The 18,126-nt window shown below is 40.9% G+C and overlaps 1 protein-coding gene and 1 long non-coding RNA gene across 5 annotated transcripts in view; one reads left to right on the top strand and one right to left on the bottom strand.

Moving 5' to 3' along the window:
* The first annotated feature begins 29 nt into the window (after positions 1 to 29).
* LOC119143966 lies at positions 30 to 8,696 on the top strand. Of its 4 annotated transcripts, XR_005102904.1 has the most exons (5): positions 30 to 1,612; positions 2,353 to 2,388; positions 2,645 to 2,982; positions 4,448 to 4,627; positions 7,851 to 8,696. It is a non-coding gene; the product is annotated as an uncharacterized LOC119143966 (long non-coding RNA). The 4 variants fall into 4 exon arrangements; XR_005102906.1 differs by lacking the exon at positions 2,353 to 2,388 and having other exon boundaries at positions 31 to 1,612; XR_005102905.1 differs by lacking the exon at positions 4,448 to 4,627 and having other exon boundaries at positions 31 to 1,612.
* Positions 5,451 to 18,126, bottom strand: part of ROCK1 (Rho associated coiled-coil containing protein kinase 1) — a 91,880-nt gene continuing 79,204 nt past the window's right edge. The window contains exons 29-33 of the mRNA XM_037378639.1: positions 15,588 to 15,676; positions 14,114 to 14,192; positions 13,732 to 13,993; positions 12,715 to 12,922; positions 5,451 to 6,986 (exon numbers count right to left, since the gene is read on the bottom strand). Of these exons, the coding sequence (XP_037234536.1) occupies positions 6,983 to 6,986; positions 12,715 to 12,922; positions 13,732 to 13,993; positions 14,114 to 14,192; positions 15,588 to 15,676 (642 nt within the window). The 3' untranslated portion in view covers positions 5,451 to 6,982. The remainder of the gene's footprint in view (positions 6,987 to 12,714; positions 12,923 to 13,731; positions 13,994 to 14,113; positions 14,193 to 15,587; positions 15,677 to 18,126) is intronic.

Raw genomic sequence — 18,126 nt, 5'->3', positions numbered from 1 at the left:
GGGCGGCCGCGAGGAGGGGCGCGCGCGCGCCGTGGGCGGTAACGGCTGCTCGGCGGAGCGGGGCCCGTGGCGGGGGGCGGGCCGGTAGGCGCTGCCCCGCGGCGGGGAGGTGGGGCGCGGCCCCAGCTGCGGGCTGCCCGGGGGAGCGGCCGGTGAGGAGCGTGACGGGACAGCGGGCTGCGGTGCCCGGGGGCGCGTCGCCGGCCGGGGCGCGCGGCTGGGGCGGCGCCTGGTGAGCCCGCTGCCCTGCGCCTGCCGCCCGCGGGGGCCCGGGGCGGGGAGCGGGGGGCGCCACCGCGGAGGGCGAGGTGTCGCCGCGGGGTCGGGGCCGTTACAGCCCATCCGCCGGTTGGCCCGAACGCGGCGACTGCGCGGGGGCGGCGGGGAGTTAAAAGGGAAGGCTGCTGCGGATGAACTGCTTCTGGGCCGTAAGAAAACGGAGAGATCAAACTGTCAACGGAAGAACTTTTCGGGCGAGCAGGGGATGACTGACTCGCCAGCAGGTACTCTAATGCTGGGTGATAGATGACGGACAAGGAGCGCTGAAGGGTGAGTGCGGTGGCAATGGCCAGGAGCCTTCAGGACAATAAAACGTAGTTCTAGAGATACTAAAAACGGTAAACATGGAGGTACGAGTCTCACCTGCTACAAAAGCAGTTTAGGTATGAGGCTGTTAAAGAAGCTCAAACAGTGGTTAAGCATAAAAAGGAAGAGAATGCCAGAAAGAAACATCCCTTCCTCAGACCCCTTTCCTGGCTGCCACCTCTAAAGATGTGACATCGCTGCCGTCCCCAGCTCCTCTGGCAGCTGCAGCTGGAAGAGTTTCTGCTGGACCTGCTTCTGCTGTAGAAGAGATACCCAGAACAAGAAGGATCTTTCCTCTATAAAAGCGCTGCTCACCAAATATTATTTTTAATTCCAAACAGTTGAAGAAGGATATACACAATGGCTATAAAAATAACGAGGGCTTGAAAGTAAGCCTTAAAATGGAAGGCTTAGAAAATCTAGTGTTTTCGGTTTGTCAAGGAGAAGAAGAATCAATTGATTTTATTGTCCGGTGTGGGCTCCTAGATGCAAAAAGGAAGTTTTGGGAAACAAGGATTACATTTCAGAGCAGCTCCAGTGGGTGGTATGCTGAAAATAAGGTGGATCTTGAGTTAAGATGGAGTTTCCAATTACCGAGACTATTTAAATGTTAAAGTTTAGCAGCAAGGGTGACAAATTTACTGTTACTTTGATTTGCTTGAAGTAGCTTTCTAGAAAAGCTTTAATTCAGTTCTAGGGTGAGATCCCGCAGACCATCTATTCAAGTGAGAGGAAATCCCAGCTGTCTGCCCACGAGCCCAAGCGCAGGACATCTCCAGCCTAGCCATTTCTTCTTACTACCAACAGTGACTGTTACGGAGGCCATTTATTCGCGACTCCTGAATGGAAGTTCAGTGCTGTACAGTCTGAAGCTGCACTGAGTACATTCTCCCCTTTAGAATAAGGAGGGCCGGGGCTTGGGCAATCACAGCCCATGCGTTTTCAGGATTTTGGAAAGGCACTGGAGGGTGCTGTGCTGAAAGAGAAGAAATTTGCAGCTGCAGGACAACTTCCCAACCTCCATAAGGTGAGGAACCGCTACCTCCCTTTTCTTTCCCCCAAGATCGTGTAGGCCTTTTCCTGCCATTAACAGCTTTGTGCCATTTTCCTGAAGGAGGGGTTCAATAGGTGCTGGTTTCCTTGAATCCGACACAAACTGACATAAGGAGTGTAGAGACAGTGCAACCTGATGTAGGAATGCGAAGTAGAGATTACCCTGACAATATTAAAATTTTAAAGGATTGGTTGAACATTACTAAATGCGTATTTTTGCTTTGTGAAGACAAGCCCTGAGCGAACCCCAGGCTGGCTCGCGAGGGCACGGGGACAGTGGAACTGCCTGCCCCAAGCTGTGTCTCTGTGGCCTTTCGCAGGGCCACCTGAGCATGGCTGCTTCCCATCCTGAGCTGGCCAGATGGAAGCCAGCTTGCATCCAAAAGCTGGGGGGGTGTCGTCAGCACAATGCTGTGTGCAGGCCAGCAGGCCTGGCAGGATTTATTAACGCTGGAAGACGGGTGAGAGCAAGTCCCGATCTATGAAATCTCCTGTGGCTCAGTTCTGAGGAGCACAAGTAGCCGGTGTACCCTCATGGTACAGGCAGGTGCTGCAGAACCGCAAGAGGCACCGGGAAGCGAGGCAAGCCCCTTTGCAAAGCATGCTTCAGGCACCTCTGGGATACCTTCCATAGAACAAAGGAGGTGGTCTTCGTTTTAAACAATCAGTCTCAGGAATTAAAATATTGCATTTACATTTCTTGTTTCTTGAAAGGGGAAGATGTGTTATCCTCATTCAAGATATTGACAGGTACATTTTATTTTCTGTGGGAAACAATGTTCGTGGGAACCTGTCTGTCTGTCTTAAAGCTTTAAACATTTTAACGTGTGTATTCACAGCACAAGTAGGATCAAATTACATTATTAACACCTGTCTTGCAGATAATTGCCATGTATATTAAACTCAAAATAATCCTAGTTTTAAGTGGTTTAGATGAAATTTTCCACTGTCCTGATACGTTACAGTACTTTACGTATTTAAAGAAAAGTTCTTTTTTGTGATAAAGGTAAGCATTCCACTTCCCTGCACTGCAAACCTTGACAGTCTCCAAAGGAGCACCCAGAAAACGAACAGAAACAAGATACAAGAACAAAACGCTGTTGTGCACAACCTTCCCAGCACCGCGCAGGGCTGAGTGAGGCCCACATGGAAGTCGCTGTGACTGCCCTGTGCAGCAGTGGCTCCTCGAGCCGACTTGGGGGCCCAGGCTATGGCACCGTCCCGGCACTCCCAACCTGAAAGCCACTGCTACGTTTGATCCCTATGTCACAGTACCTACAGACTGAAGCATGCTGTGTCAATAAGGCGTGACTTCTACATAGAGATGATACAGCAAATTGCGAGGTAAGGAAAAATGTAGCAATCCAGAAGATACTTAAGGTGACACACAATATCCCCCATTTCAGTGTTACCCATGCCACAGCAGCTTTCACACTTTCTCCATTCTGCATCACCACAAACATACATCTGGAGGAAGGAAGAACAACAAAACTCTTATCTGCGTTTTTTATGTTTGTAACTAGTACATAAAAAATTCTCGGTAGAGTTCACCAGCTCAGAGAGAAGCTCAGCTCCTGCTGCTTCCCTCGCTGCATGACTCCTGACTTGCTGCTGGCTACAGCCTTGGTGGTTGCTGCTAAATCCTGCTTGTGGGAGAGACTGTTTCTTATTACCCAGGCTGTTTTGCTGCAGTTACCTACTCTTATCATTGTCTTTTCCTGTTCCCTTCAGCAGGAATAGGGAGGCTTGAAGAGGGAATGAGAAAGCTGATTTTGACATTCTACCAATGTTAACGAACTTATAACTTAATATAGTAATAGAAAATGGAAAAAAGGCGGAGGCAAATCAAAAACCGATCATGTAAGAATCTAGGCTTCTTGATTTCTCAAAGTGTGTAACACCACAGCTTTACCAATATGAATGAAGCCAGTTGATTTATTCTAGGCCTTCATAGCTTATACATTCATATCCCTTGATGACTTTCTAGACTGTAACAGATGACTAAGCAAAATGTTCTTGTAAGAGAAATCATTAGCGACAAGGGTAGAAGTCAAGCAAAACAAGGCAGCAAGGGCCAGAAAAAATGGAGCTGTAGCAAATATAGCAGCACACTGATTTTTTTTTTCTGGATGGTAAAGCTGATATGCTTGCTAAAAGTTTAATAATAAACTATTTTTTCCCCCTGAAATACCTGCTTGCACAGCTGAAATCATACTTTTCCTAACAGTAGAAACCTTTGGCTGAATTTGTTATTCAAAGTATGTATTCCTGTAGATTGGCACCTTGCTTACAGTAAACAAGCGGCAACATCAGTATACGAGAACACACAAACTGTAATTTGCATGTCTAGACTTCATTATTACAGCATTTTAGTGCAACTTATCCCAGACATACAAGTCAATGTAATTTAACACTTCATTATGTCTGCTGCTGCTTTCCCAAGCAAAATCAGCATTTAAAAATAATTGCAGAATTTCAGCATTGCTAAAAAGCTATGGAAACTATAGTATGTACCAAGCTCTAGAACAGGGGTCCTCACACTTTTTAACCAGGGGGCCGGCACGCGGATGCAGTGGCAGGCAGTCATCTGCGGCTGCTTGGTTTCCCCCCCAACCCCCGGCGGGGGGTGGGGTGGGTGGGGGGAGTCTCTAAATACCGGGGGCCGGATTGAGGACCCTGGGGGGCCGTATCTGGCCCGCGGGCTGTAGTTTGAGGACCCCTGCTGTAGAGCAAACCCATTTCTTCCTCAGTCTTTCCCTCTTCCCGCTAGTTGTTATCTATTTATAACGGGTTTTATGCTATTTTTCAGATTCATAAAATACGGCATTACAAGACGCTACTTTTTTTTGATTAAGAAATTATTCAAGCAAGAGTTTGTGAGCCTATAGAGGTAGCCAGTCACACATAAAGGAAAGCAGAAAAGCAATCAAAAACCTAATCTGCATCTGGAGAATGGCCTTTTCTATTGCTCCAAATTTTCTATAATAATGTATGTATTTAAGTAATATAAGTTTAATCATTTTACTGTATTATTTCCCCTTTGGATGTGTGATAGGAAATTAAAGCAGGTCATAATTATCCCTTGTATTGCTTGGCAAGCTAACACTCAATGTGACTGGCAATCCAGCAGGTAGTCTTCAGTGCTCCAGCCACAGCTTTGGAATTGCTGACATTTCTGATACAGCAAGCTCAACAGAGAGGAACTTTCTGAAATTACCACATCACATGCTTCAATTTATCTATACTTCCCAGCTCTGTGACCTTCAAAGGACATAAAATCATTCACATGTAATTTGTCCTTACTACTCCATTGTTCTACAAGCCTTGGTAGATTACCCAGGGAGATTTATGGACAGCTGGCTTCATGGGTTGCATAGGCTGTTCCAGAAAAAAACCCAAACAAAACCCAACTAAAACCAACTCCAGAAACACCAACAAACCCCCCCCCCCAAAACTCCCACCAACAAAAATACCCCACAGTTTTTCTTCTGAACAGGATCCCCGCCCCCAAATAAGCAGGATTTCTGAAGCTCCAAATCTCCTGCATCATGAAGGATGAAGCCATCACAAGGCAAGCTCAGGGTGGAGGTTGAACAATAAATACAAATTAGGCTCCTACAGTAGGCCACGAGAATAAGGGAATAAAAAAAATATTTAATATGGTATTTACTTATTTGTGTAGAATAGAAAAAATATATTTCAGTCCCTAGGTGTTATGTTGCAAATGCATCTTGTACTAGGAAGCTGTTGCAATGTCTAGATGCTTAGAAAGATGTAGAAGCTGCAGTCAGGAGAAAACACCATGCCAGTCATTTTCAAAAGGGTCTTTCCATAAATTACTTTATTTCTCATTAAATGAGCACAGAGTCATTACCATATTAATAACAGATATGTTTATTATTACATATCCATCAGTGCGGCTTTCAATACCACTTGAAACATGCAAATCGTCCTATGGACGAATCAGTTTTCCAGTGCTTCTTATTTAATACACAACTGCAAAGCCATTATAAATTACTGAGGAGGTATTTGGTTAAGAAATAAAATAAAATAAAACCATACTGCCCATACTATGAATGTATTCCTGCTACAAAGCAAGAGTCTGACAGCATTTACTGAAATTCCTGAATTACCCAGAGCTTTTGCGTTATATGCTTGCTTTTTTTTCTCTTTTTTTGCATTGCCTACACATCTCTTGGCTTATGAACTAGAATCAGTCTTTCTTTGTAAGAGGAATTCTCATTCAAAGATTGTACTTAATTTAGAAAATGCATCTAGCATCTATAATACTTAAACCAATTAAAATACAGTGAAAACCACTGGTATGCAATAGTTTTAGAGTTTTCCTTTGTTTAGTTTTAGATTTCTACATTTATCGACATGGCAATAATACAATTTCTCAAATTAAGGCACTAAAAGGACAACGTAAAACCCAGTAAAAGTGTTCTAAGAATAATTTACAGTTCAAACAGTGCATATATTTCTTAAATGTTTGTTAACTTAATGTACGGTATCGCTTAAAATTGTAAGGCAATACATTATACAGTTATAGAAATGATGTACCCCAAAATATGCTTCCAAACTCGGTGGTTCTCTTTACTGTTAGTTTCTAATGCCTCTAATAGTAAATTAATTCAGTATGGCTTGGCAAAAATGCATAGATTAAAGGCAATTAACTTGTTTTCCCCCCTTTACAAACCTGCTGAATCAGTATTTTGTAAAGCATAATGCAAAATATTTAACACTTTGATCCATTCCATAGTGGGTGGTTAGCATAAAGGCTGTTAAGAACTCTGCAGTGAAGGCACTGAAGTTCAAGTGATAAGGCTTCATTTTTAAGCTAGTTCTGCAGTCTTCAAGAGCACAACTTGGAGTTTTGAAAGCAATTACAGTCCTTCTCGCTGAGAAACCTTCCTCCTCTACTCCATTTCATATGCTCATCTTGACATAAATATCCCCTTCACAGGGTCAACAGTCCTTTTCTTTCACCGATATGAAGAAAGTTGGCTGCATTTCATTGTGATTGACAGGCTTTTTTTAAAAAAAATCCAAAAAGGCAGCACCTTTTTTTTTTTTATACACCTAGCTAAGCTTTATTTGCTTTAACTTGCATTACATAGTAATAATTAATCTAATCTACCTTTAGGCAAACCCGCAATTAAACACCCTCAGCGTGCTTTTGTGCCAAAGCAAGGAGGAGACAGTAATAGCAATTTTAACCCTGAAGCCTGTGATAGTTATGTTGAAAGGAACAACAGCCCGTCTGCACTGCTCTGTGTGGTTAAAAAAAGCCCTGTTTCTCAGACTGCATCCCATGAGATTCCATTAAGCACTGTACATGTGGTTAGCTGGAACAAAGAAGAAAACAAACAATTAATAACAAATATAAAAATTAGCTTCATAACACTAGTGAAGATATTTTTTTCAATTGACATGGTACAATACTAAGATCATACCTACCCAATCTTCCACAAACTGTTCTTAATTTCAAACATTCAATGAACATAGAGATTGGGCAGATGATAATACTACTGCAGCTTTACAAGTAAATGATTAAGACTAAACAACCATGGGTGTACTCACGGCAAATACAAGGTGACACTCTCACTTGCAGCACAAGAAAAGGCTCTCTATAGGGCTAAGAGCACACACATGCAGTTGCCAGAGCTCATCTGATGCACAGCAGTTAATGCACATGCATTAACTTGATCAGGTGCCCAAGTCCAAATATATTAGAACACCTCAACTGTGCTGACCGAACGTGTATAAATTAGCATACTATAAACTATGAAGTGTAGTTTCGGATCTAGAAGCAGTACTGCAAATGCTAGCACGTTCATCATGAAGTTCTGATTCAGATTTACTATGGTAAGTTACTGAAACGAGGAATAGAACTCCAGATGAACTTATACGCGAAGCTCCTTTTAATGGGTCTGATACACCTCCACATGAAGTCAATAGTGCTGCCTATCAACTTCAAAGAAAGGTAGATCAGATGCTAAATGAATGTACTAAAATGTCTTAAAGCATGTGTTAAAAGTCTGTATCCATTCGACAAAATAGTTAATGCCTGCTTACATGGTAGGACTCCACCACTGAGATCAAGTGCTGCTATACTTGTCTGACAAGAGAACAATGTTCAGATACTTAGTAAAAGCTAAACACGTATACCCAGTAAAAATCATCACTGTTTCTCTTACTCCCACGTCTAGATAAAAAGGTCAGGATGAGAACTGCAGGGCGCAGTGTCTTGAGTTCAGAGAAGCTGATGTAACAACTCGCTGCCTCCTGAAAGGAAAAGGGTCTGCTGTTCCTCCACTTTATCTTCCTGACGCCAAGGGAGCCCCCTCCTGCTTACCTGCCCTCAGCTTTGGCCATCACTGTACTTCTTAGCAGGCTGATCCACTCGCTAGCTCAGCAAAGCAGTTCTACATTTTTTTTGACAGTCAGGAAACTGAACTGTGGACCTTCATGGGAGGGTCCAAAATGGATCACTTCAAGCACTTACCCAGGATCTAATGACAGAAGCACATAGAAGGAAGACAGAGGGAAAATGCTCCTCCTTATGTAGCAACAGGCTGTCAGATTAGCTCAGCTACTGTGCAATTGCCAGTTAAGTGTTGAATATGTAAGTTCCATTGTAAATTTGTTTCATACTCTTAAATTTAAGCACCTGGTACGTCAGAAGTGAATTTTCCTGAAACAAATCCGATGCCTCTTCTTTCTAAACATACAGCATGGAATATATAGTGGTACTGGGACACAGGCTGACTACTACATTGCAGCAGTAATTGTCTAGCTTGTGGACACTACTAACATAGAAATTTGTTCAAGAAAATCAGAAAAATATCCGCAGTAGAATAGCCTGAAAGACAAGTTCCTATCTGACCTTTTTCTAATGCTTATTTGCTGAGCGTAACTCTTGATTCTCTTCATTATTCACTTGCATTGCTGTGCAGGTGCCACGCAAGCCCCACTACATTCCAGTCAAGCCAGTGGCAGCTGTCTGATGGGGACGGAGCATGCCACAAAGCCACCCAAGCAGCTCCTCAAGCATCAGTGAGGTGTGGGGGCTCCCCACCTGCTTCCTGCACACGTCTCCATGCAGCATGACAGGCCGGCAGCACACACATACCTAGCACTCTTGCTGGTCAAGTACTGTGCCTCTCTAAATGGCTTATGCTTAATATGCTTCTTCCTCCACACTCAGTGCCTACAATATACAGCATTAAAACAGAATTTGCTGTAAATTAATTATATGTTCTAAGAAGCTATGTCAGTATTAAATGTCATTAAGAAGCAAGAATTCTAAGGTCAAATATCAATTATGTCAAACTCACTGATGGATTTGGGCTTAAGTCTTGAAGAACACTATTAATATTAACGATTTACATCACAGTCTGTTAGAAAAATTCAAGAAGCTAAAGAGATAAGATACCACGCAGGTATTAAGTTCTGAATTGCCAGAAAACTTAAAAGAGCTTTATACCTTCCCAAGAACTTGGAAGATCCCAGTGGGTGATGGAGAAAGGTGTGAACAGAGGCTGTACACTAGGACAGATGGAGAAAATGCAAAGCTGCAGTATTCTGAACAGCTGATCCAACCTGATACTTCACTATGCAAGATGACCACCTTCACCTTTCCTCCTTCCATTCCTGAGAGAGATCTGGTGCTTCCTGGACTCTTCCATGAACCATTGCAACTTCCCAACCCAACAGGAAACCATATGCTTTTATTCTGGGGGGTTAGGGTTGGGGTCTTTTTGTTGCTATGCTTTGGGTTTTTTGGCTTTTATTTAGTGAAAACATTCCTGGATTAATTCTCTGCTAGAAAATAGCTTCGTTTACTGTGGTAATCTGTGAAGCATGAGCTGACACAAGGTAAAGCACAGGAATGTGCAGCTCTTCTCCTGGTGCTGGTGAGCTGTTAGGCTCATTGGTTCTCATTAGGATCTCCAGAATCCTAAAAGAGCTTTAAAAGATGGTGTTTCTCATTTTTTAAAAAAGTTCCCATTCACAACTTGCATAATTCTATGATTCTCTTAACACTCTCACACTACAAATGCCAATAGGATAAACAGCAGAAATTGTCTGAGTAACCAGTCTCCCCAAACAGACCCATTCCTTTAAGAGCTACTGTAAATTTTCAAATGTGTAAATCTCTTCACGCTAAAAGAGACTAGCTGCAAACTTGTTCTTGCTAAAGGCAACCCCAAACCAGCACTCCTATTAAGACAGAGTGAAAAAAACCGAATTTATTTAAGAAAATGGATTTGCTCCCATAAAAGACTATGGATGAAAACTCCTGCACTTTTTCAATTAGCTCTAAAATGCCTGGAAAAAAAATAAGATCCTGACATGAAAAACCTGAGAAATTACACAGTTATGCTGAAGAAAAAAATCTGTTGAAAAGCTAACAGCTATAAGACGTCTGAATACCAGCGCTGTTTTGCCTATAGTAGGTTTTTAACCTCAACCTCCGCTTCTTTTTTCTTTGTGTGCACACACGCAAATTCCCTCTTCACACCCTACATGAGGTATATTACAGCAAATGAAGTATAGCTCATCTGAAGACTCTCCAAAAATTGGAAACAAACATTGCAAGAGAACTTAAAAAAAATCTGGTTGTTACAGCTACCTGAGGACCTTGCAAGGACAAATGGAAAGGAAAGCATAGTCCAAATACAATTTGAACAGTCTTTTGGAAAATAAAGTCTACAACTCTAAATATCTAAATGTGAAACAAGGAAGTATGCACTACCTTTACAAGGTGAACTCTACATAGGTAACGTTTGGCAAGGGGGAGGGGAAGAACCTCTATACTTGATAACAGAGGATGATTTCTAAAATGTACAATCAGGAATATGCTCTTCCAAGCATTGTTTTAGATTATTTCAATTAATACAGCTCAAAGACACATGTAAATGGTGTATTAAAATAGTTCTTTCCTACCCTGTTGGCTGCTTGGTTGGTTTTACTTTTTTTTTTTTTTTTTTTTTTTTTAAACTGTCCAAGAATGCTATCTCATCAAAAGATTCTCATTTTTTTTGGAAATCTTTTCTTGTTATGTGGAAAGGAACAATTTTTTTTTGTCATCTTTTTTTGGAAAGCAATGTTGACTAGCATTATTTGTGTCACATTTTTAAAACTCTTTTAAAACTGTATTAATGAATTTTACATTATCAGTTGTTTATTTGTTGGGATTTTTCTTCCAGAATTTATGGTGGGATGACCATTCAGTATCAAAATCATTCCACCTAATCCTTTTAAGTATCAACATGATCTGCTTTTTCTTTCAGTCTTAGGTGGTCCAAGACTGACAGAAAAAAATTACCAATCAGTAACAGAGCTCTAACCAGTTCAAAGTACTTCTATTATCTTTATCTGCCTGTTTAAAAAGACTGCCTTTAATAACTAGTTTCTAGAATCCAGGTTATTGTTCAAGTAAATGTATCACATAATACATAGGAGCACTTCATATTTTTATCAACAGAAGTACTTCTTCAACAGCCCTATGATAAATAAAGATGATGTTAAACAACAGCTATTAATGATGCCTATTTTAAAATTAGCAGGTGTAATTTATATCCAGAAGTCTTAAAAGATCTAGCTAAAGCCTATGGAGGCGTCTAACAATTTTCAGTCAATCTTGGAAAATTGAGGACTGAAGGAAAAATAGGTTTGGAAACACTACAAAGCTTTATAAAAGCTTTTGGAAGTTGGGAGAAATTGACATTTTGTAGACAAGACAAACAGCTCCCTTGTATAAGTACACACCACCCAAGTACATAACAAACATGACTGAACCCCCCTGAAATTAGCAATTACTGATTTGTCTTTATCTGGTACAACACTGAAGATGCTACCATTTAGTAAGCAAACTCTGGTTTTACAGTCAGTCTTCATAACTCAGGTTTATCACTGTCCTTTTACACCGTACTCACCCTTGTTTTCAATAGGTTTTTACAGTGAAGTCTGTAAGCAAAAATTGCCCACTTCCCAGGAAATCTCCCCACAAATCAGAAGTGTTCCTGTGTTTCACTACTTTGGCTTGCTTAAACAGCAGTGTTGAAAAATGTAAAAAAGCTTCATGATTCAGTTATGTCCAGCCATTTGAACTGTAACTGGCAAACTGAGACTTTGTTCAGTGTTTGTGGATATGGCTTCTCCCCCAGGTAGCCTAGCACAGCTATGTGTTTTTAACTGCTTGTCACAGATGCTTTCTATGCCCTTCTCCTCATGCTGTTGCATTGATTATTATCTCTATCACAATACTGCCCACAACATCACTGTTTCTTATATTGACAGCTAAGTATTTGAGGCCTAAAGTTATCTTCCTGGATGAGATTATCTTGAAGGCCTTCACTGAAAATATCTTGAATCTATTAATTATAGTTACTTATGGGGACAAGAAAATCGGGCACCAAAGATTTGTCCCCTGCTTACCTCTGCAGGAGGATGTTTCATGATATACCCAGTGTCTCTTTACACGCAGAAGTTTGCTTTTATTGCGCTTCATGCAAGTAAGTTTTGCAGGATATTTTTTTTGGCAGCCCGCCCAACCTAGGAAGACTCTCCCTACTGAGACACTGAATGGAGTTACTACTTAAGGTGCCTCACATCAAAAGAAAAGGCCTAAAAACAGACCGAGATCCTGTAAGTTTCTCATTTCAATCCCATTTGCAGAAGACTTCTAGCTTACACAATCTCTATGAGGCAATCCATGAATGATTGTGTGGATCATCTTTACAGTTAAATGCCACTGCTAATCTATCTACTGATGCCTGTCTTTAAACAGGCAAAAATGCAACCAGCTCCCTCACATGCATTGGGAGGCCAGGCACTGCCATCTCTATGGTACCTTTCCAAACCCAAGGAACAGAGAAATTTACCACAATAGCAGGACAATTCTGTCTGTTCCCTCCTTCAGAATTTGAGCAGAGATTTAGATCAGCAGTTCAACAGTCATAACTATGGAATCATTTCACAATTTCGTATTAAATAGGATCTATAAACATATATATATTTTTTTTTTTTAGCTTAGAATATCTGTAGCTTTGATATTTTATTTCTCACCTAGTTTTTCCAGAAGTATTTTTAACAACTTTTCGGAATGACTGATTTGCTGAGGATCTTGTAGACATAGTTCTAGGAGAAGCACGAACAAAAGTAGATGGTGGTGTCTTCGGGATCTTCTTTACTAAATGAGTTACCCACTTCTTCTGTTCATCTTGACAAGATGCCAGTAACAGCATATCTCTTGCTGAAGTTACATCATAACTCACTAGAAGTAAAAGAAGGGAGATGATTCTGTGAAAACTAGGACTCGTTATCACAATATAGAATTATGACATACCAGGTGTGCCACTGGAAAAAACAATGGCATGTATACATATAGTTGTATTGCATTTGTTTATATATTTCTGGAAGACAACAAACAGCAGGGAAAATTATGAATACAGTTTCTTTTAGTATTGGTCACTCTGCATTCAGATTCATGAGTCTAACATTAATAATTAATATTTATTAACTAACATTAATATTCAAGTAATAAGAAAACTTATACTAATTGCAGTGTTAATAAGCTGGAAAGTTGTCTGGGTGCCTTATGGCTGAGTTCCAGAGTACATACTCCAAATGCTCCACTTCACAGGCGCACAGAGAGGAAATCTTTACTCCAGTCTGTGAAGCAGCTGAAGAACCACTCTTCAAGGTCTCGGCACAGCTTGGTCATGAGGCCTCTGCATTGTCCCTGATGTGGGCCATGATTAAGTACACAGAGAATGGTCTGGGAACCAAGGAGCTGCTCAGTACATGGGCACAAACCTCTAGGGACCCTTGAGCTTTCGGGGTCCGCAGCAGTGCCATATCAGTTACACCACCAACGGCCTCCCTGCAGAGGCTTGCCACAGTTGCCTGTTCCTACGTGGTGTTAGCACTCTATTATTTTAATAGCATCTTTCACATCTAAAATCATAAAACTGAAGAGTTTAGAAAACTTTTAAAATGAAGTGCTTTTGTTTGCCTCCAGTAGTTCAGCAGGTCTGGCTAAACCATGCAAAGAATACAGAATGCAAAAAACCATGAGTATACCTTTGCATGGTGCAATTAATTCCTCCTTTTTATCCAAGTGGTCTCTATGGCACTTAACATGGCATCTTCGACATTCCAAGGCAGCAGGGGGTTTAAAGACATGCCAAAGAGGTTTGGCACAGGCCTCACAGTTGGCTGGGAAGTGGTATAACGTTGGAATAAATTCATGGCCTTTGTGATTTAGAAAATTTGTCTTCTCTGTCGGCTGTACTGGTTCTACCTCCAAATCCTTCCTGCATTCCCCCTCATTAGCATAGAGAATCTGAAAAAGAATTACTGCTGTGTTATTGTTGAAGTACTACATATTTTTACACAATTTTCAAAGAAGCCACCAAACTTTTTCAAGAGAGTTAAATAGAAATGAGAATACACTTCTTACTACCTGGAATATTTTAGGAATTTCTTCTGTTTCAGCTCTATATACATCTCCTTGCGTTACAGGCCGGACATGGAACAGTTTACTAGATTAGAAGAAACATGAATCAGAAAATGCTAAAAGGCTATGTATGTTTTTAAAACAGTTATCAAAGTGCTTCGAAAGTCTTATAATGTTTATGCAAGCAATACAATATACTTCAAGGCTGCAATATGATTCTAGGAATTAATTCATAAACTACAAAGATCTTGTCTACCCAAGGAAGACCAAATCATTTCATAGCACGGCAAGAGGGTTATCTTACAATGGGTTCAAGATCCATCATGGCCAATTTGCCTGTGAAAAAGGCTTTCAAATTCTTCCTCAGAAGACTGGGAAGTCTAACTGATTATTGCTAGAAAAGCTTACTGATAACCTTGGATGGAAATAACCATATGAAGTATAGTACTACTCACTGATTCTCTTACTAAATCGTATTATCAGTTGGTAAATAATCAATGCCAGAACATCACAAAAGGCAATCTGGGGCACCAACTTTTGAAAATGCTTTTAAAATTGGAACAAACATCATCTTACACTGGGTCAAGACTGTAAGTCCATCTATCTCAACATACTGTTTTCAACAGTTGCCGTAACAGATGTTTATGTAAAGAGAGTAAGAAACAGCTTGAAGAGAAAATAACTCTTTTCCTGGCTACGAGCAATTGGCAGCTTAAGCACTTCCTGAGTTTGAGATTCCTTCCAGACCACTATTTGTTAGTCACTGATAGACCTATTCATGAATTTTGAAACCTTTTCTCAATTACTACTCTATAAGGTCCCATAATATCAATCAGCTGTTCAAACATCACATTCAAGTCACATATCAGTGATGGGCTTCAGTGATACTTGACACAATTTTCCTCATGTATAACCAGTGTAAAGGGATGACCATTTACTTTGTCACTCTAAACAGAAACCATCTGGAGAAGTTAGAAATGCTTTGGGCTTTATCAACACTGACCCTTCCTCGGACAGCGAGAAAAAGGTATGAAGCAAGGGGATGAGACCTAAAATCAGACAGCCAGTTCCCTAACTATCATGCCCTTCTTTAGAAAGCAGCTGTTGAAGCAACTGGAAAAAAACCAGTCATTACACTGAATCATGAAAAGAGATAGGTAGGTTCCACTATCTCTGACCCCTGTCTGTCATAACAAGATGAAGCTCTTCATTTCTGTAAATTCAGACCACTGACTACAGACAGTGGCACTTTATTGTGTATTTAACTTTTTCTGTAACATTTAGCAACAGTAGGACAAAGAAAAAGTAGTATCTTATCAGCACCCTGAAATACAGATAAACAGGCATTTTCCCACTAGTATGGGAAATTAAAATTTTTTTATGGAATGTTGATTCCAAGCTTCTAGATATGTTATCAGTTTTCTCACACAAAATACTCCTTTGCCAATTTGTATCCAAAACTACCAGTAACTTTACTTACTCTATATCTAGTACCATGGATGGATTAGACTGGTCCTTGTCCTTTTCATCATTGTAGAACAGTATCTTTTTACTGCTCACCACCACATACTGGGGAAAGAAAGGGTAAAACCAAGTTAAGATACCATTTACAAAAGCAACATTTATCCTACTGTACTGCCATATGCACATAAAAAACCTGAGTAAATTAAGGCTTTTAAACTAGTATCAGAAGATACTGAAATGATCACACAGACAGCTATACTACTGACAGCTGTGCAATGCTACAGCTGCAGTGACTGTTCATTGTCACTGTACCCCCAAAATGCTTATGATGACTCTGGAAATCTATCTGTACAGAAACTTATGCAAGTAGCAACTGAAATTTATGTTACTCCAAAAATTACTGTATCACTGAGAACTTCTGGAGCGCAGAATCTAGCACTTATTGTTGAAGTTGTAAACAACAACTCTAGTTATAAAGACCTGCAGGACTCAGTAGTACTTTGCACCAAACTACTGGTAGGCTAAAGAGATTCTCACAGCTCCAGCTATTTCCTACACTTCTAATTTAATGGACTGGTAAAATAAACAGCCAAAATGATCAGCAGAAACAGAGGTCTGGTATACATTCCAAATCTAGGAATACACCGAGACAGTAAGGGAAAGGTTTGCAGAGGAGGATAAAAGAAATGGACATTCTTTTGCTACATGTCACTTTAAAGGTCAAACCACACAGTTTCATCCAGAGTGGTAAAGATGTTAAAGAACAGAAACATTTAGTAATATGTTGATTATTTTTTTCTGAGTGTTCTCAAAGTTCTTGCTCCAAATCTGCATATTAATATATTACACCTATCCTGTACCACTGAAAAAGTTGAGTACTTCAGAATGCACGGAGTTCTGGGGAATAAGCAAGAGCTACCAGGAAGGCAGTGAGTTTTCAAGCAGGAGTGGACTGCAGGACCAGTTTCAAGAGAACTCCCAAATGCTGAGTATGCCTGCAGTGTCTGCGCCCCCACCCTGAGAAGCCCAAGGATGCTGTGCTCAACCTAAAGAACTGACACCCTTTCAGTGCTGCTCACAATCACATAGAATTATAAACATTTCTTCATGACAGGAAAAACAAAGCAAATTGCTCACAAAAAAGTTTTGTAACCCAAAGGCCAGTTAAGATGAAACACCTCTAACATAAGTGCTTCCTGGTGAGTTCAAGCCTGTAGAATTTGCTGCCTGTTGCTCTTCACTGGGAGCTGCCAGTTCGCTGTCTTTGCTGAAACTGTCCATAGGCATAAACTCAATGACAGCTGTGGCAGTTCCCTCCCCTGCAGTTTCAAATGTTTTAGCAACAATGTATTAAAAGGTATGAGGTACTCAAGAGGATTAAAAAGAGGCAGACTGGCTGCTCTGTCTATAGTGAGCTCCAGATTCAGGTATAATATGACCCTGAAGCAGGTGAAACGACAGAAAAGCAAGAGTGACTACACAAACAGTTCATCTTGAATTACTGGTAGGTAATTGAATGGGTTTCTGCATGATGCAGATACTGACAATTTAAGTAAATGGTGTCTACTCCTCCTGCCAGAGGAGGCTGAACCTCCTCATTACACTGGACTAAGTCAGAACCTGAATATGAAAGTTACCTTAACAAGTTTACAGAACAGTCTTTTAAAAATGCATTCTGCAAGTTGCATCTCAATTACTGAAACTAGTCTAAAAAAGCCACAAGGGATGTCGTGTCCCCCCCCCCCCCCGGACTAAAAGGGGCTTTCAGCTCCTCAGTCAGGACTCTTAAATAGAAAGCCTGACCAACTTGAAGTACCAGGTACTAAGCTATAATAGTGCGAGCCTCTTGCTACTTTCCCCACTGAAGAAAGAGTCTGTGCTTGAATTCCTTTGATCTAACTCAACAGAAAGCTAATGCTGCCTTTGTCTTTGAAGCCTGCACTTCTGCCCTTCACAGGCAAGAGCTGGGCCTTAATATGACTACTGTAACAAATGCAAATTCTAACTGCAATGGAATTCAGTTATCACACTGTATACAAGTCTTGGTGAAAGAACAATTTAACCTCACCAAAAAAAAGTTATGTACAAAAGCCTCAAAATCCTGTCATGCACATCCAAAGATCTTCTGACAGTTCTGTTCTATAGTGCTTTTTGAAGGGTATTTGATCAGCTCCCCTTGGGATGAAATGAAGTTCCAGATAAAAATACAGCTAACCCACGTTAGTGTTAACTTGAGGTATAACTCAAGTGTTTATTCTCAAATGATTTTCCACACTCACCCCTTTCTAACTTAAGCTAAATGACTTGGAGGGCATGGGGTAAAACCATCAGTGCTACTGACATCTGAGTGAGAAACGCAGCAGCTCAAGTTATAACAACTCCGGCATCAATCCAATGGCACTGCTAACGCAATTTTGCCTTGCCTTTAAGTTAATCCGGGCATGCCTGTATTTGAGGTTGCATATCTCCCACAAACACCAAACTGAAAGCGCACGAGAATCTGAACAGAAGCACCTGAGGAGGCTGACTACAAGCCAGCTTGTTTCAGATACGGT

This window comes from Falco rusticolus, chromosome 3, assembly GCF_015220075.1.
Source record: "Falco rusticolus isolate bFalRus1 chromosome 3, bFalRus1.pri, whole genome shotgun sequence".
NCBI lineage: Eukaryota > Metazoa > Chordata > Aves > Falconiformes > Falconidae > Falco > Falco rusticolus.
The sequence above is the reverse complement of the archived record's forward strand: the minus strand, read 5'-3'. Positions and strand labels throughout refer to the sequence as shown.